Genomic DNA, 16,725 nt, shown 5'->3' with positions numbered 1-16,725 from the left:
CTGAGAGGAAAAAAGGAAGAAAATGCCATTATTCCTGATGCTGTTTAGAATTTACCTGTGGCATTTGCTTTTCCAACTCTACCTAAGAGTCGTGACCTTATCATCCATTCACTCACTTGCCAGAAAGGACAGGACTTGGGAAATAGGGCAGAATCTGGGAGACATTTGCTGGAAAGGCTTTGGTCCCAGGCAATGTTAAGTCAGGAGTACAAAGGCCTTCCTTGAGTAGCTGACCCCAAAACCTGAGCAAAGTCACTCTCAAAGCTCTTTAGAAACTAGTGATGCCCACCCCACCCCCTGTCCTCTGTTCCCATTGCACCTCTACTCTGTGACCTGTCACTAATTCTGGGGAATGTGGCTAGGTCCCTATTGAAAAGGATAAGGGATGGGTCCCAATCGCCGGTGCTGAGCCTGACCACAGCAACTGGGGCCCCAGGAGATGCAGGAGACCTTCCCAGACCCAGCCCATGGAGACTAGGGCAAAGATTACCTTCAAGATCTGGACATAAGGCAGGTTGTCTGGACCAATCTTACTCCCATTCACCTCGATGTGCTTTAGCCACTGGATATGGGGCTGTGGGTCACTGTACACCTTACACATGAACTCCACATTGCTGCCCAGGGCCACTGTCTTGTTGGCAGGCAACCCCGCCTGCAGGATGGGCCGATGAGGGGACCGCTCTGTGGAGGAAGGGAGAGGAGAGGCTCATCAGGCTCTGCCATGGCCTGCTCCTGGCTGGGATGCTGACAGAGCATTTCCAGTCTCTGCTGAGCCTTAGCCCCTTGACCCTGAGCTGGAAGAAGAGAAGGGACACTCTCTCCTCAGGTCTTAAGCTGTTAGGAACCTCCTCCCCAGGGCAGTGCACCCGTTTCCCCAGGCACCAGAAGTCCCTCTTGCCTAAATGGAGACCCTATAACTTAGTCACACTCCCAGACCTAACTAAAATTAGAGAGTCACTTAGACTTGCTATTCAAAGCGTGGTCCAAGAACAGCATCACTGGCAGCACTTAAGAGTCCACTAGCAATGCCAAATCTCGGGTCCTATCCCCCTCGGACCAGAAGCTTCTTTTTATACCATATCTGCAAAGCCAAGACAGAATGCTAGCTGAGAAACTCTTCACCTTAAGATCTCTAGGGAATGAGATTCAGAGTCTCCGGAAGGAAGAGGCTGCAGTAACAGCACCTAGAGGCAGGGACTACGTCCTTCCTAGTGCTTCCTGTGACGCCCTGCACGGGTCTGCAGTTTTACATTAATGAGGTCTCTGATTCTGGGCCTCAGTCTGCTCTTCTGTAGGGTGGGAGTGACAGTGCGGACCTCGCAGGGCCCGTGAGAACGGCCAGGTGTAATGTACCCAGCAGGCTGCCGGCCCTGAAGCAGCAGCAGCTGCCTGTGTATCTGCTACGTGACACCCTCCCCAGGCAGCCCTTGCAGGAGACCAGCCACAGCACCTTTCACCTTACAGTGAGTCACAGAACTGTCCAATCCTCTCAACCATTTACAGGTAAGAAAAACGTACAAATGACTTATGGAAAAGCTGCTTAAGGTGACAGAGCTAGTAAACGCCAATGACCTGTAAGTAAACCTGGACCCCACGGCTGTTTTCTCAACGCCTTGCTCTTTCCTCTAAGCTCCTTAACCTTGTTGCCGCTGCCCTCTTACCCACGACGTCGAGCTGGTAGGTGTGGTTAATGCTGCCATACTCATTCTCCACAATGCAGGTGTAGTTGCCCTTATCAGAAGGCACTACGGAGTCCATTATGATGCTCCAGGTGGCGTAACGGACCTGGGGGAAAACATGCCAATAGCTCCATCGCGAGTCTGGAGGAAAATGGAGGCAGAAGCCACGGGAGGCACTGGCACCCTGTGCCACTTACCCTCCAATCACAGCCCAGAACACACGGCCCACGCAGCAAATGAGCCAGGACAGGGCAGACGGCCACCCTGGTCCAAGTTCGGGGAAAGAATATATCAGGCAAGCTGGCAGGTGGGTATGAGAAAGTCTGGAAGTCTGCCCGCAACAGCCAGGGCCATCCATGATCTGGACCTATGTGCCTCCTGCACACTCCCCAATGCACTGGGAGCTTTCCACTCTGCGCCTCTGTTCGTGTCCTGGGCCGGAAGGGCTCCCTGCAAAGAGTTCTGCCCTGTCTGTTCTTGACCTCTCCTTTCAAAAACCATCTCCTCCAGCTCAACCTGGGTCAGAATGGTTCTCACTCCTGTGGCCCTGCTGAAGCACTGATCACAGTCTGCTTTTTGCAGCAGTGTTCAAGGACATCTGCCTTCCTACCAGACTGGAAATTCTTTGTGGGCAGGAATGCTGCCTTGTACCATGGCAGTGCCTTGCAAGTGTCTGGTAAATTAATTTACAGTTTCTCCTATTTTTCCTGATTTTTAAGAAACATTTTACTTTTTTTAGATTTATTTATTTATTTTGAGAGAAAGAGAGCATGAGCAGGAGAGGGGCAGAGAGAGAAGGAAAGAGAATCCCAAGCAGGCTCTGCACTGCCAGCACAGGGCCTGACGTGGGGCCAAAACTCCTGAACTGTGAGATCATGACCTGAGCTGAAACCAAGAGTCAGACGCTTAACTGACTGAGCCACCCAGGTGCCCCTAACGATTTTACCTTTTTAAGTAATCTCTACACCTAATGTGGGGCTCAAACTTACAACTCTGAGATCAAGAGTCATATGCTCCACTAAATGAGCCAGCCAGGCTCCCCGGACCTCTGCTTTTCTTATACAAGATTAATGGGGAAGAGCAGCTAGGTGAAATGGGATATAAGGATGATCTGGGAGTCTAAAGAAGAGATTAGGATGAAGTTCTTCCTAGAAACGAAGATGGGTAAAAGATACAGACAATTCACACAGCAGGAAACGGAAATCACTCATTAACATATGAAAATTCTAAGTTTGTTAATAAGCAAAAAAAATGCACAAGAGAACAATGAGATACTTTCATCATCTAAGTTGTTGGCTCAGGTATGGTGAGCTTGTCATTCTTTTACTCTGCGATGGGAAGATGAATCAATCTTCCCTTTTAGGAAAGTAATTGTTACCACGATAAAATTAAATTAAAAAAATAAAATCACACCCAACTCATTACATCATACTCCATTAAAGCAAATGTCACAATAATTAAAATTTTGTATCTTCGTGTTTTACTTAGAGCTCTACTTGTCCAGCCAGTACACCTTCTGAAAAGACATGTGCTCAAGAAATGTTCATAAAGGGCCACTTGGGTGGCTCAGTTGATTAAGCATCCAACTCTTGATTTAGGCTCTGGTCATGATCTCCCAGGTTCATGAGTTCAAGCCCCGCATTGGGCTCTGTGCTGATGGTGCAGAGCCTGCTTGGGATTCTCTCTCTCTGCCTCTCCCCCACGCACATGCGCACACACGCACTTCCTGTCTCTCTCTCAAAATAAACAAAACTTTTTTTAAAAAAGAAATGTTCACATAATAAAAAAATAAATGATTAAAATTATCTAATTACCAGGGGGAAATAAGGTAATGGGGAATACGCATCAAGGGCTTAAAAAAATGCTTCTACTTTGATCTAGTAAACTTCACTTCTAGCAATCTGTCTTAGGGAAGAATATTTTAAAACACCAACAAAGATTTATGTATAAAGATATTCACTACAGCATAATTCATAATAGTGAAAAATCAGAAAATAACTAGTATGACAATGTATGTCATCAAGTTATGGACATTTTAATAATGAAATATTGTGCAGCCGTGAAAAATTATCTACCGAACACATGGCAGAAGACACGTGCTGTAATGTTAACAAGGGAAAGAAATTCTACACACATTGCGATTAACTATGCAAAAACCAGACACGTAAGAAAAAAGACTGAAAAGATTAAAATTTTTTTTTAATGTTTTTTTTTTTTTTTTTTTTTGAGACAGCGCGCACGCACGCGTGTGCAAGCAAGCAGGGGAGGAGCAGAGAGGAGACACAGAATCTGAAGCAGGCTTCGGGCTCTGAGCTGTCAGCACAGAGCCCGACGTGGGGCTCGAACTCACAAACCGTGAGGTCATGACCTGAGTCAAAGTCGCACGCTTGACCAACTGAGCCACCCAGGCGCCCCAAGACTGAAAAGATTTTGAAGCTTCATTTGAAGTTTTTATATTTGAAATTCTTCTAAGGCACACTACTTTTATAGTTAGAAAGCATTACTTTAAACCATTAATGCCACATAATAAGGATTTTCTAAGTAGATTTTTTCATTCATCTTACATTAACTTCCATACATACACACGTACCTTATAGCCTCCAATCCTGTGGTCAGGTTTGAATTCTTTGCCATTTTTCAACCAGCGCAGCGTGGGGTTAGGAGTCCCACTAGAAGGACATTTGAACTTCACAGTCTTGGCAGCTGGCACCGCGTGCAATTTCTTTTCCATCTTTTCTGGGGATGTCCAGTATGGAGCCACGGCTACCCAGGGAAAGCCAAGAGAGACAGGCAGGGTCCAGTCAGGCTCAGGAGCAGGGGCCCAGGCCAGGACCTGGAGGTGTCCCCAACACTGTAAACAGTGCCCGCACTAATCAGGGCACCCAAAGGATCCCATGACCCCATGTGCCCTCTTCTCCCCTTCTCCAAACAATCATCTAAGCCTCCCCCTTCCCACTCAAACCCAAGGCCCGGCCCGAAGGCAGTAAGGTAGGAAACAGTGTCTCACGCATACGGTTTGGTTTGGTGTTATCTGTCTCTTTCTCCTCTGAAGAGGAGTCATCATCATCGTCGTCGTCCTCCGAGGAGGGGAGAGCATCTATGGGAAGAAGGGGGCACTGAGGTCCCTTCGAGGGAAAAGGGCTCACTAGATTTCCATCCATATCAACAGCCAGCCATGAACATAAAGGCCAGTCCAGTTACAGAACGAATGCATCTGGAACCCCCCAGTCCCATTCCACTCTTAGTGACAGTCTCTCTGTGGGACAGAAATGGTTTAAGAACTGCATGCTCTATGCCTGTCCCCCGCCTTCCCCAGCCCAACGCAGTCCCCTTTCTGTCCACAAGCCTTGATATTGGCCAGTTCATCAGGGGCAGCGGGTCCTCTTGGATTTAATTACACCTTGTGTTGAGAAGTTCTCTCAACTCAGTAGCACCCAGACGTGCTGGGTCTCGGAACTAGCAGCCAGGGGAATCTGTGTGTATCCTTCTTCAGAAACCCAGACAGATCTAGGCACGCTATGGCGAGAAGCTATTTCTAAAGCCATGAGGCTGAACAACTCACAGATGGAATTTTCCTAGCATGTATCTGCTGAGGTTTGGGGGCTGCCCTTCTTGCCCAGGGTAGATAGGGAGCCCACCACACCGTCTGCAGCTGCCGACACTTCTCCCCAAGTATCCACCCCTTTTAAAAGGCTTGACACACATGTGGTCACCAATCAGGGTTCATGCCAGATCTTTTTCCAGTCCTTCAAATGGGGGCAGGTTCTAAATGATGCCTGAAGGGGAGGAGATGCCCAGCCCTCCCCCTTGGGATGCACAAACGGCATCAAGAAAATTTCAACTCTTCTTTGTTTCATCCTAGAGTTTTGTAAAACTCGTGTTCTATAAGTGGCAGTTTCCCAAAGTCACAGAACTCCAGGGTTCCCTGGCTGCCCTTAATACAGCTCAGGAAGCTGGAGGACCGATGTTTTCCATGAAGCCTGTGAATATGGCGGTGCACCTGGATCCTTTCCCATCATAGTAGGGACCTACCTCACCACATATTCTGGGGCTCTAACCCCTAAGCCGAATACCAAGTCCGAATGGCAAGGGATAGAATGGAAGCTGGCCGAGCCCCAGGTAGCACCTGGAGATCTGGACAAGCTGTGGCGGAAAACTATCAGTGTCTTGCTGACCCAAGTGTATCAGCAGTCACTTGAGGCAGATCCTGGAGGCCTAGATCTCTGACCTGAGGCCTGCCCCACCTGGTCACCCCTCTGAGAGCTAAGCCACGCGGCGGGCAGGGAGCAATGTTAGTGGGCAGCAGTTTTGGAAGCAGAGTGGGGGCAGATCATGAAGGAGAGGAGGTTCGCCTCCCCCTGAAACTAGAAGAGAGGGTTGGAGGGGTGGATCCAGGGAGAGGGGGAGGGCAGGCTTTGCTACCAACCTGAGACATTGACGGAGAAGTAGGTGGTGTCGCTGCCCGAGGGGCTGCTGGTCACGCAAGCGTAGAGGCCGGAGTCAGCAGGCACCGAGTCCCGCACCTCCACCTCCTCCCCTGTGATGCGGGTACGGTTGCTCTCCACCAGCTGCACCCCGTCCCGCAGCCAGTTGATGCTCTGGACATCGTCCCGCAGCCGACAGCGAAGCTGTAGCAGGTCACCAGGGTGGACCAGGAAGGACTCCACTTCCACAGGGGCTCCCCAGGGCTGGGCTGCAGCCCCCCACAGGGACCGGGAAGGGGGACCAAGGGATGGGACAGGAAGAGGGGGAGAGGGGGAGAGACAAAGGGAATTATGCTAGCTAGCCGCACTGAGCTGCAACATCCCGGGGGCTACAGAGCCGGGAGGTGAGAACCGGAACAGGCGTCAGTGGGAAACGGCTGGCTACCTAGAACCCCACCTCTTCTGCTATGCCCCACTCCCCCAAAGGTCAGAAGAAGAAAGAGGCAAAGCCAGGAAGCAGCCACAGCAGCAATAAGCAGTTGATGTTTCATTTCCCTCCACCGGAGGGCGGGGGAAAGGCCGGCCCTCCCCAGGGCTTCGTTGTGTCCAGACTGCCCCTCTCCCACTCGCTCAGTCCTCTGTCAAGGATGGCCACTTCCCAGGAGGACACCCCATTTCTTTTTGGCTAGCCCAGCCTCACGCCTCTCCCTAGAAACAGCTGAGCAAACCTGTCCCTCAAAACTCCAGCAGCCCCCACCTAAGTTGAGAGAAGGCAATTTGTCAACCGGGGCACTCAGTCCAAGTGATTCAGCAGGGAGGGGTCTGGCCCCTCAGTGAGTCAGATGCATAAGATGCATATGTGGGAGAGGCGGCCCAAGGAGAGGTCAGCTCAGGGGAACCTCTGGCTAACAGGTGTCGGGCCAGAGGATTCGGAGCTTTTGACTATATTAGGAACGGAGGCCTGCAGCTGCCACCAAGCCCACACTTGCTCTGGCTGCAGAAGCCCTTGCACACAAAGCTCCTTTCTCCTCATCCCACCGCAGGGTTCCCCCGCCTCAAGCCCTCCTGCTTCCCCTCCCCCAACACACGGTCACACACATCCATTCCTCCTCACCTTTCTTTCCCTGGATCCCGAGTGCCCCACGGCTCACAGATCTGATACAACCCGTTTACCCATCCATCCTCACAACCAGCAACTGGGCACCCGCACTGACAGTGAAGGCCAGAAGCCAGGCACACTCAGAGTCCACCATCCCTGACTGTGACCCGCTCTTGAGCAGCTCCCCTTTACCAACTAGGGGGAAATGCAGTTTCTGTTTCCTTTCAGGATGTTCAGTTGTGCTCCCTCCTGGCATCTTCTGCCAACTGTCCACCCCCCACCAAAAAGTGCACCTGTTCCAGCTCACATCTACCACATGACCTACGTCTCCACTGCCCTGGGAGCCTTCTTTCTTTCTCACCCCTCGGTTAACCATCGGCTGCCCAGCTGGGGCTCCTTGCAGGTCCCCAAAGCACCTGCCTCTGAAACACGCTCTCCCATCCCTGCACCCCACTGCCCTCAGGGCCCGTGCCCTGCCTGGCTCTCAGCTACCTTCCAGTTCTCTGGCTGGCTGGGGACTCTGCCTCAAAGCCTTTTCTGACTCCCAGGCTGGGGCAGGTGCTCTCCCACTGCACTCGTCACACTGAAGGACAGTCCCCTTTCTCGACTGAGTTGTGAGGGTGGGGACGTGTCATATTTACTTTTAAAATGCCCAACACCCAGTACAGTACTTGGCACACAACAGTTGCCCAATGAACACTTGTTGGAAAATGCACGGTTTCCTCACCGTCTTCCTTTCTAAACTCCCTTTTCTCCTTTACCACCTTCACTGTAACCGACTCCTTCTGAAGTGCTACCCAGGTGCCAAACCTTACAAATGAAGAAATGAGCACCCTGGGCGTCAGATGGCACCAGTGACTACCAGCTAATAGCCATCGTCCTCAGAGGGGCCAAGGCTGCCGTCCCTGACCCTCTTGCAACCCAAGTGCTGTCTTAAATACTGGGTAAATACTGAGTCATCGAAAGGGGGAGGTGCCGCTGCAAAAGGGTTTGAAAGCCACTAGGCTAGCATTCATTTATAGTTTTGTGAATCGGGTCAAGAGGAACCCCACAAAGGTGAGCAGACCACATAACTGATTAAAAATAAGCTTTTGTGGGTCTTAAAAAAAAGTTATTCTTTCCATTTTTAATGGATTGTGGTTTTGCCAAAAGAAGGGGGAAGAAAAGCAGTTCAGACTTGATCCTTAAGGGAAACAGCAGACACTCCTATTGATCAAACCTCTGTTCCCTCCAGTGACCTCACTGATTAAATATTTTGCAGCTCGTGATTCTGTACAAGCCATTGGTCAAACAGTAAACTCTGTAAACTCGAATTCTTAGCCTCTGGCATCACAGCCTATTTTGATAGGTCTCGGAACAAAAAGGTAGCGAGGAAAACGCGGGCATTCCCCCCCAGAGAAAGCAAAGGGTCACTGGCCCTACTGAGACCACTCTGGCTGATTCTAGCTCGGAGCCCTGACTCCCCGCTTGTTCTAACTAGGATGTGCACACAAAACTTCTACAGGATACATAGAAAGTCTCAGGGCACCTGGGTGGCTCAGTTGGTTAAGCGTCCAGGTCTTGATCCCAGGGTCATGGCCTCAAGCCCCACATCAGGTTCCACACTGACAGCGCAGAGCCTGCTTGGGAGTCTCTCTCTCTCTCTCTCTCTCTCTCTCTCTCTCTCTGTTGCTCTCTCTCTCAAGAATAAATAAAACATTTTTTTAAATTTTGTTTTAATGTTTGTTTTATTTTTGAGAGAGAGAGAGAAAGACAGAGACAGAGCATGAGCGGTGGAGGGGCAGAGAGAGAGAAGGAGACACAGAATTTGAAACAGACTCCAGGCTCTGAGCTGTCAGCACAGAGCCCGATGCAGGGCTTGAACCCATGAACCATGACATCATGACCTGAGCAGAAGTTGGACGCTTAGCTGACTGAGCCACCCAGGCACCCCTCTCAAGAGTAAATAAATTTAAAAAACAAAAAACAAGATTGAAGCAATTTGTTAAATAAATAAATAAATAAATAAATAGCCTCAAGGACCACCTTTCTTTTCTCTGCCTCTGGAGTTTTGTCCCTTAATTCTCCTGATCAAGATCCTGTACTGTGTATAGGATTAAATCACAATCCTTGCCTGGCATTCAAGGCTCATTGACAATCTGTTCCCACCTCTCCACGCAGCCTTCTTCTCTCCACCCTCCGCTTCAAGGCTGGCTGTTCTCCAGCCCAACTGCATTCTTCTCTCACAACAAAACTTACTTCTGCTCAAGACTGTCAGCGTTGTGATTCTCTAGCCCCCCCCCCCCCCCCCCCCCCCGCTCAAAGTGCACCATCAAAGCCAGCCAGGAAGCCTCCTCTTGTCCCTAGTGTTGCCACCCCAACTGTCTGTAAAATATACTGTACAAAACACACAAATTCACACTCGATCACATACCATCTTGTTTCTTTTTTAAACATCTTTATTGAGATATATTCACATACCAGAAAATTCACCCATTTAGAGCACATAATTCGATTTTTTTAGTATATTCACAGAGTTATGCAACCATCACCACAATCTAACTTTAAAGTCTACTTATTTATTTAATTTATTTTGAGTGGGGGGGATGAGAGCAGGGGAGGGGCAGAGAGAAGGGGGGAGAGGGAGGGAGGGAAGGAGGGAGGGAGGGAGGGAGGGAGAGAGAGAGAGAGAGAGAGAGAGAGAGAGAGAAAATATGAATGAATGAATGAATCCCAAGCAGGCTCCACACTGTCAGCATGGAGCATGATGCCGGCTGGGCTTGAACTCATGAACCATGAGATCACGACCTGAGCTGAAGCTGGACATTTAACCTGCTGAGCCACCCAGGCGCCCTCACAATTGAACTTTAGAACTTAAAAAAAATTTTTTTTGTTTTAAGTTTATTTATTTTGAGAGACAGAGAGAGAGAGAGAGAGAGAGAGAGAGAGAGAGAGCAAGCCCAAGCTGGGGAGGGGCAGAGAGAGGGGGAGAGGGAGAGGGGGAGGGGGAGGGGGAGGGGGAGGGGGAGGGGGAGGGAGAGAATGCCAAGCAGGCTCTGCACAGACAGCAGAGGGCCCGATGGCGGGCTCAAACTGAGAGATCATGACCTGTGTTGAAACCAAGAGTCAGACGCGAGTCACCCAGGCATCCCTAACTTTGGAACATTTTTATCATCTCCAAAACAAACTCCATACCCACTGGCAGTCACATGCCATCTCCTACCCTTTCCCTCAGCCTAGGAAGCTTGATGCTTTCCATCTCTATAGATATGCCTATACTGGATATTTCATACGAATGGAATCCTACATTATATGGTCTGTGACTGCCTTCTTCCATTTAGCATAATGCTTTCAACGTTCTTCTATGCTGTAGCATGTCTCACTACTTCATTCCTTTTAATGGCCAAATAATATTCCATTGTATGGATATACCACATTTTATTTATCCATCCATTGGTTGATGCACACTTGGGTACGTTGTTTCCTAAGAGTCACAAGTGTCCCTGTGTTCCTCTCCTAAGAAACAGAAAGCAATTCAGAGCAGAACTGCTTATTATAATTTTTCCAGAGTGCCTAACAATGTCACAAGCTGAAAATACCCAATAAGTCTTGAACTGAATTTAGCTTATGGCCAAAATTCAGCCTACGGCTCTTGGGTTTAGAGGGTATTTTTTTTTCATGGCTAATAGTGCTCTTGGATGTGTGTCAAGGTCTCTATTTATAAAGCAGGGATAATGCCACTTTCTTCTAGGTGACAGAAAGGTAACAAAGCACTCGCTGGTTTACTGGACCCTGCCTGTCTGCATCACCGCCCTCAATAGCGGTCCTGGCCTTGGGAAGTCCTATGTGTGGTGGCTGATGCAAGGGCATCACTGCTCAATGTAACAATTCAGTCACTACTCTCTATTCTCCTTTTGGTTTTGGTAGTATCCTCCACTTATGTCCCCACTGGGAAAGGCCCTTATATCTGTGCTCCTTCTGAGCGGACTATTCTCTGGTCAAGGCCAGCAGGCCAGGGCTATATTTGTTGTTGGCTGTCAGGTAGCAAGAAAGGAGCTGACACCTTTATTGGGCTGGCCATGAAAGATGAAGAAAAGAAAGCCAAGTGTATTGCTTGGCCACTTGAAACCAACATTCCAACTCTTGGAGAACCTGGTTAATTGGAATGGGGATGCTGTGAGGGAAGCAGCAAGCCAGAACACTTGCTTTCTGCCTCTTGTTTCCTTAGAGATTAGGTGGGAAACGGAGGCTGGAGGACATTTGGTATCTGGATTCTGTGATGACCTAGCCTGAGGATGAAGGTGTTTGGCTGTGAGTCAGATAACAACATCCACTCTTACGGGCCCTATGTGCAATGTGTTCAAAGTACATTGTGGAAAAAGATGCATTGTGTTCTGATGCCCACAGCATGGGGTCACTCTTCTCATCACTGGGAGCGGGGAAGGTTAGGGGTAGGGTTAGGGCTTGACTTGAATATCCCCAGAGGATTAAGGCTGCCAACACCTTGGCCAACTCTTCAGAAAACAGGAGCGAACAAAGGCTGTCTGGGAGACTGAGGAGGCCTCTGGTCCTGAGGCAGGTTCCTGGGACAGTGTGGATGGCAGGTGCACTGTGGAAGGCTGTGCAGGCTGGATCCAGTACCTGCTTTAGTGAGAGTGGAAGGGATTCCTACACCAATCATCAATCCTGTCCTACTTCTCTAACAGAAGTTAGAGCCTCTCTATTCCCTAGGGAAAAGTAGGAGCAGATCAGGGACCCACACTTTTTCATAGTCCTCAGGGAAGCAGCTAGAAAGGGGAGCAGTGTTTTCCATGGTGCTCTCAGGTCTAGGAACATGATTAATGCTAATGGAGCCCTCCTGAGTCTCCCATCGCTTCCTACATTTCTCCAAAATACCAGGGCTTTGCAATTCCCAACAAACCAATGGGATGTACCATCTTGCTTGTGGCACGACTGGCCAGAAATCTGCCACTGTCCTCCAGCAGGCAGTTCTGCCCTGGGTACATCGGATTAGATCCCAGTTCTTGATTCTAAATCTGAGTCTCCCACCAGCCATGAGCAGACACTGTGCAAGGGGGAGGAACGGAGTCTCCAAGGAGGCCCAAAGCCATACAAAATTTGTCATTCTTATGAGAAGATGAGACCCTAGTCCCCAAAAATCCAAGGAGAAGACAGGGAGCTTTCTTCAAAATAGCTGTCATTGGGTGCTTTCTGTGAGTCCTGGTTACCGTGCAAGGAAAAGACATGGATTAAACAAAGGAGCAAACCTATGCCTTGCTCTAACCAGGGTGGTAAGATTTACACAACACCTTGACACGGATGAGGCATTTTATATTGCAACATGAGACAACTGGAGAAGAACATGAGAACCCAGTACAGGCAATCCAACACAGCCTCTGAGGTTACAGAACTTAAACAAAAAAAGTATTGGTGGTCAGAGCAGATAGCAGTGTTCACAGCAGAGGCTGGACATACTGGTAGGGAAAGGGGAGGAAAAAATTAAGAATTTAGATGGGGAGGGGCTCCTTTGTGTCTCAGTTGGTTAAGCGTCTGTCTTTGGCTCAGGTCATGATCTCACGGTTTGTGGGTTCCAGCCCTGAGATGCGCTCTGTGCTGACAGCTCAGAGCTTGGAGCCTGCTTTAGATTCTCCCTCTCTCTCTGCCCCTCCCCCCGCCTCTCTCTCTCTCTCTCAAAAATAAATAAAAACATTAAAAAAAAATAATTTAGATGGGGAGGGGCACCTGGGTGGCTCATTAGTTAAATGGTAAAACATCCGACTCTTGACTTTTGGCTCAGATCATGATCTCATGGTTCATGAGTTCAAGCCCTGTGTCAGGCTGTGCACTGACAGCTCAGATCCTGCTTGGGATTCTCTCTCTTTCTCTCTCTCTCACAATAAATAAATAAACTTAGAAAAAAAAAGAATTAAGATTGGGAGTATAAACTTTGGGGGGAGCAGAAAAGGATGGGATGTGCCTGGAGATGAAGGAGAGTAGGAGACGAGGTTAGAGCGTATGGCCTGCCTGGACCAGAGGTTCACGGCAGAAAATAGCAAAAAATAATGATTCTAACCTGTGAGGTGGGTAATAGAACAGAAGCACTAAAGAAGTCCCAGGGAACACATTTCTCTGCAGACCAAGAATGCAGACCTTTCCTGCCACAGACAAACACACCTGAAAATGTATTTTGAAATGCCACTTTACCAGCTCTGGTCCCATAACAGCCAATTTGGTTTGAGTTATCCATCTCCAAACTTCACAACTTAATATGAACCCGGTGAAGAATAACAACATATTTGCATAGCACTTTGCAATTTACTATGTGTTTTCCCCTATATTATCTTGGGATCATAAACAATGCTGAAAACGATCATGGTAATTAATACTGGCCGATATTTACAGCGCGCTTACTGTAAGCTTTTAACACAGACTCTCTTTCCATCCCTTATAAGGTACATACTATTATGATCTCTACCCTATGGACACGGAAGCTCCCCGCATGCGAAGCACATTTAATCACCACAACCCTGTGAAGTAGGTACCACTATTACCCTCGTTTTATAGAGGGGACACAGAGGCACAAAGAGATCCAGTATTTGTCCAAGATGGCCCACCTAGCTAGTAAGTGGCCAAGCTGGGATTCAAAAGCGGGTGGCCTGGCTCTCCAGAGTCCACACATGTCCAGAGCCCATGTCTATCACTTTGAAAAATATTCTCTACCCTCACTTTGCTTTTGCAATCCCTGACTTCTGAAAAGTGACCGAAATCCTTATCCTAACGGCACTCATGTCTCCTACTTCCTCGTATGAGCTTCTGAAGTTGACTGCTTTGACCTTATCCTGTCTTCTCATTCCCTCCAGCTCACCACTTCTACCTTATACTTTAGGGCTTTTTAACTTATATATGCATTTTTCTGTCCACACTCATCTACCCTCTAAAGCTGAGCAGGTATCAATGTGCACCTTTGGCAAGTGAGAAAATGGGGGGTGGGGGCAGGCTTGGGACTAAGAATAATGCCCTATTTTGGTATGGCACTTGATACTCCAAAAGGCATGTTAATTCATGTTCATGTTATTGGTGTTCATTCCCATCTAAATACAAAAAAAAAAAAAAAAAAGAAAGAAAGAAAAAAAAGAAAAACAAAAAAAGAGATTGAAGGACTTCTCTCAAAGTCACAAAACAGGGATCAGCACTGGCTCTCGATTCTGGGTCTGCCAGGGCCTGGGCCCCTCCACAGTGTCACACTTTCCACTCAGCACTTGGGACAGTGACAGGTGACCCACTCGAGGTACTTACTCTGGCTTTGGCCACAGGTGGACAGCACAGTCCCTCCCTCACTGTGTCCCTGGCTCAATTCTGGGTCACCTGACACCTTCTCTTGCCCTAAGACCCTCACCTCTGAATACAGTTTACAGCGGAGCTGATGACCTCTGATGACCTCTGCCTGACTCTGCTGCGGAAGATTAAGAACATCAGGCACAGGGGCCAGCTCTCCTGGTCACACATCCGACTGCCCCCAGCTCTCCAGCCCTGACCTCTCTGCCTGGGCGCCCTGCGTTCCATGCCCTCACACTCCTGGGGACCTCGGTTTATTTCCTCCTCCTCCTCCACCATCTGGAGCCCCTCAACCACACCTCCCAACCTCAGCTGTCCAATCTCCTAGCCTCTTTGGCCAAGCCACTGCCCTCCCTGGCCTTCTTATTTTTGCTTTCTCCGACAATGCCTGTTTTCTCCGCTCTCTCCCTCACTCCTCTAAGACTTTAAGACTCACTCTTATGAGACACCCCCAACTCCAATCTTCGTCCTATTCTTAATGTGCCTTCCTAGGACCTACGGATTTTCACGACTTTATCTTGTGCTTATTCATGCTGCATGGTTGTGGGCTGGTCCCATAAATATGCATCTTCTCTACCCTCTGTGGTGAGGAGTGGTGTCATCGACATCCTACATTCCAAAGGATAACCAGCCCTTAACAAAGTCCAGACCTGTTGTCTCGGGGTCGTGCTGTCATCCTTATGAAATCCTTTTGATTTTGGATTTCTGGGTTAAGAAAATTAGGGGAGAACGGCCCATTCTCTTCGGTAACATGGGGGAACTGGTGGTCCAGGAATGTTTACAGTTTTGGCACAAACTCCCCAGAGATAAATGAGGGGGCAATTGTGGGTGGGGGAGGAACTCCGGGTGGCTTTGAAGGCAACTTAAAAGGAACACAGAACAGCGCGGCAGGGCTCCGGGAGCCCTCTGCAGAGGTTTTTTATTACGTTATTTTGGCTTTGAAATGGAACTGAAAACTTACTTTAGTCTGGCAAGGCCAGGCCAGAGTGGGGATCTCACTGAAATCCCAGGGAATGACTATCCTCCTACAAGCAGGGGTACAGAGAGGAAGCCCTAAAGATACAGGATTCCCTGTGCCCACGATATCCCCAACATACAGTGAAAGCTGCAGAAATGGGGAGCACAGGCATGTGTGATAGTGGAGGCAGAACACCAAATCAATTAGCAGGGTCGGACACCCTGATCCGGCTGCATTCACCAGTCCCCCCACCGACCCAGGAGATTTGGAGTGTAGGTTTTTTTTTTTTAATAGAAAAAAAGGGAAAGAAGTACGAGGGAACATTTTGCATGCAAATGGGCCACTGCCAGAAGAACCCATTAAAATGTAAAAACTCCACATTCAGCCTGACAAAACGGTGCAAACTGCTGTGTTTGCCAGAGGGGCAGCAATACAGCTCCCGACAAAGGGGCCGAGGAACAATGGCGGGCTGAATGGCCTCTGTCAGCAGGTCCCCTCGCGCGTTGCCATGGGGACCCCACCGGGGCTTACTAAAGGTATTTCCTGAGGAGAAAGGCAGTGCACACAGGCCCAGGCGGCCCGGCTAATCCTGACAGGAAGCCATCGCCATTCAGCAGCCCAGGGGCTTGGGGCCGGAGTTTTGTTTTGTTTTTATTAAAAAAAGATTTTGGTCTTTTGTGTGTCCCACCTCGTCACTGTAATTTAGTGCAGAGCCGCCTGCGCTGGCCAAAGCCTCAGCGCGGGGCCTCGCGCCCGCCCCAAGACCCCCCAAAACAGCTCCCCAGTATCTGGGCAGGAGGAGGCCCAGGCACGCAGAACCCCACTCGGGAGACCCCAGCCGAGAGCGCCCTGAGCCCAGCGAGGTCTGTGTAAACTTTCAACCAGATGAGAGTCAGGATGGAGTCCAGGATTCGAGCCCGCGTGCCGGGTTCTATGGGTTCTATGTGGTGCCTCCTCATACCTGTAGTTTTTTTTTCCCCCTCCTGAGGACTATGCCCCCATCAGCACCCGTGTCCCCCACGTCCCCTCTACCTCCCACCAAGGGCAAAGCACTCACCCATTGGGGAGAAGGACCGTAATTAAGTGATTAACAAAGGAATGTGCCCAAGAGCTGTTTTAAAAGAAACTTCCCTTCTTCCTCTCTGCCAGCAAAAGCTCTCTCGCCAAATATTTACTGACACACTACGGATGGAGCCCGAAGAAATCTCTTCCTATCCCCATTTCCCAAAGCAATTGTCAGTACGCGATGCT

General features: G+C 49.2%; 1 protein-coding gene across 9 annotated transcripts in view; it reads right to left on the bottom strand.

Annotated features, from left to right (window-relative positions):
* Nucleotides 1-16,725, bottom strand: part of FGFR1 (fibroblast growth factor receptor 1) — a 50,282-nt gene that overhangs the window by 9,379 nt on the left and 24,178 nt on the right. For 3 of the 9 annotated variants that reach the window (XM_027070647.2, XM_053216580.1, XM_053216579.1), the window contains exons 3-7: nt 6,106-6,372; nt 4,687-4,776; nt 4,270-4,442; nt 1,662-1,785; nt 491-681 (exon numbers count right to left, since the gene is read on the bottom strand). In XM_027070647.2, coding sequence (XP_026926448.1) covers nt 491-681; nt 1,662-1,785; nt 4,270-4,442; nt 4,687-4,776; nt 6,106-6,372 — 845 coding nt within the window. The remainder of the gene's footprint in view (nt 1-490; nt 682-1,661; nt 1,786-4,269; nt 4,443-4,686; nt 4,777-6,105; nt 6,373-16,725) is intronic. The other 6 variants (XM_027070652.2, XM_053216582.1, XM_053216581.1 and 3 more) reach the window with 3 other exon arrangements.

The sequence above is a fragment of the Acinonyx jubatus genome, chromosome B1 (genome assembly GCF_027475565.1).
Source record: "Acinonyx jubatus isolate Ajub_Pintada_27869175 chromosome B1, VMU_Ajub_asm_v1.0, whole genome shotgun sequence".
In the NCBI taxonomy this organism is placed as follows: Eukaryota; Metazoa; Chordata; class Mammalia; order Carnivora; family Felidae; genus Acinonyx; species Acinonyx jubatus.
This window is presented reverse-complemented; position numbering and strand designations above follow the sequence as displayed.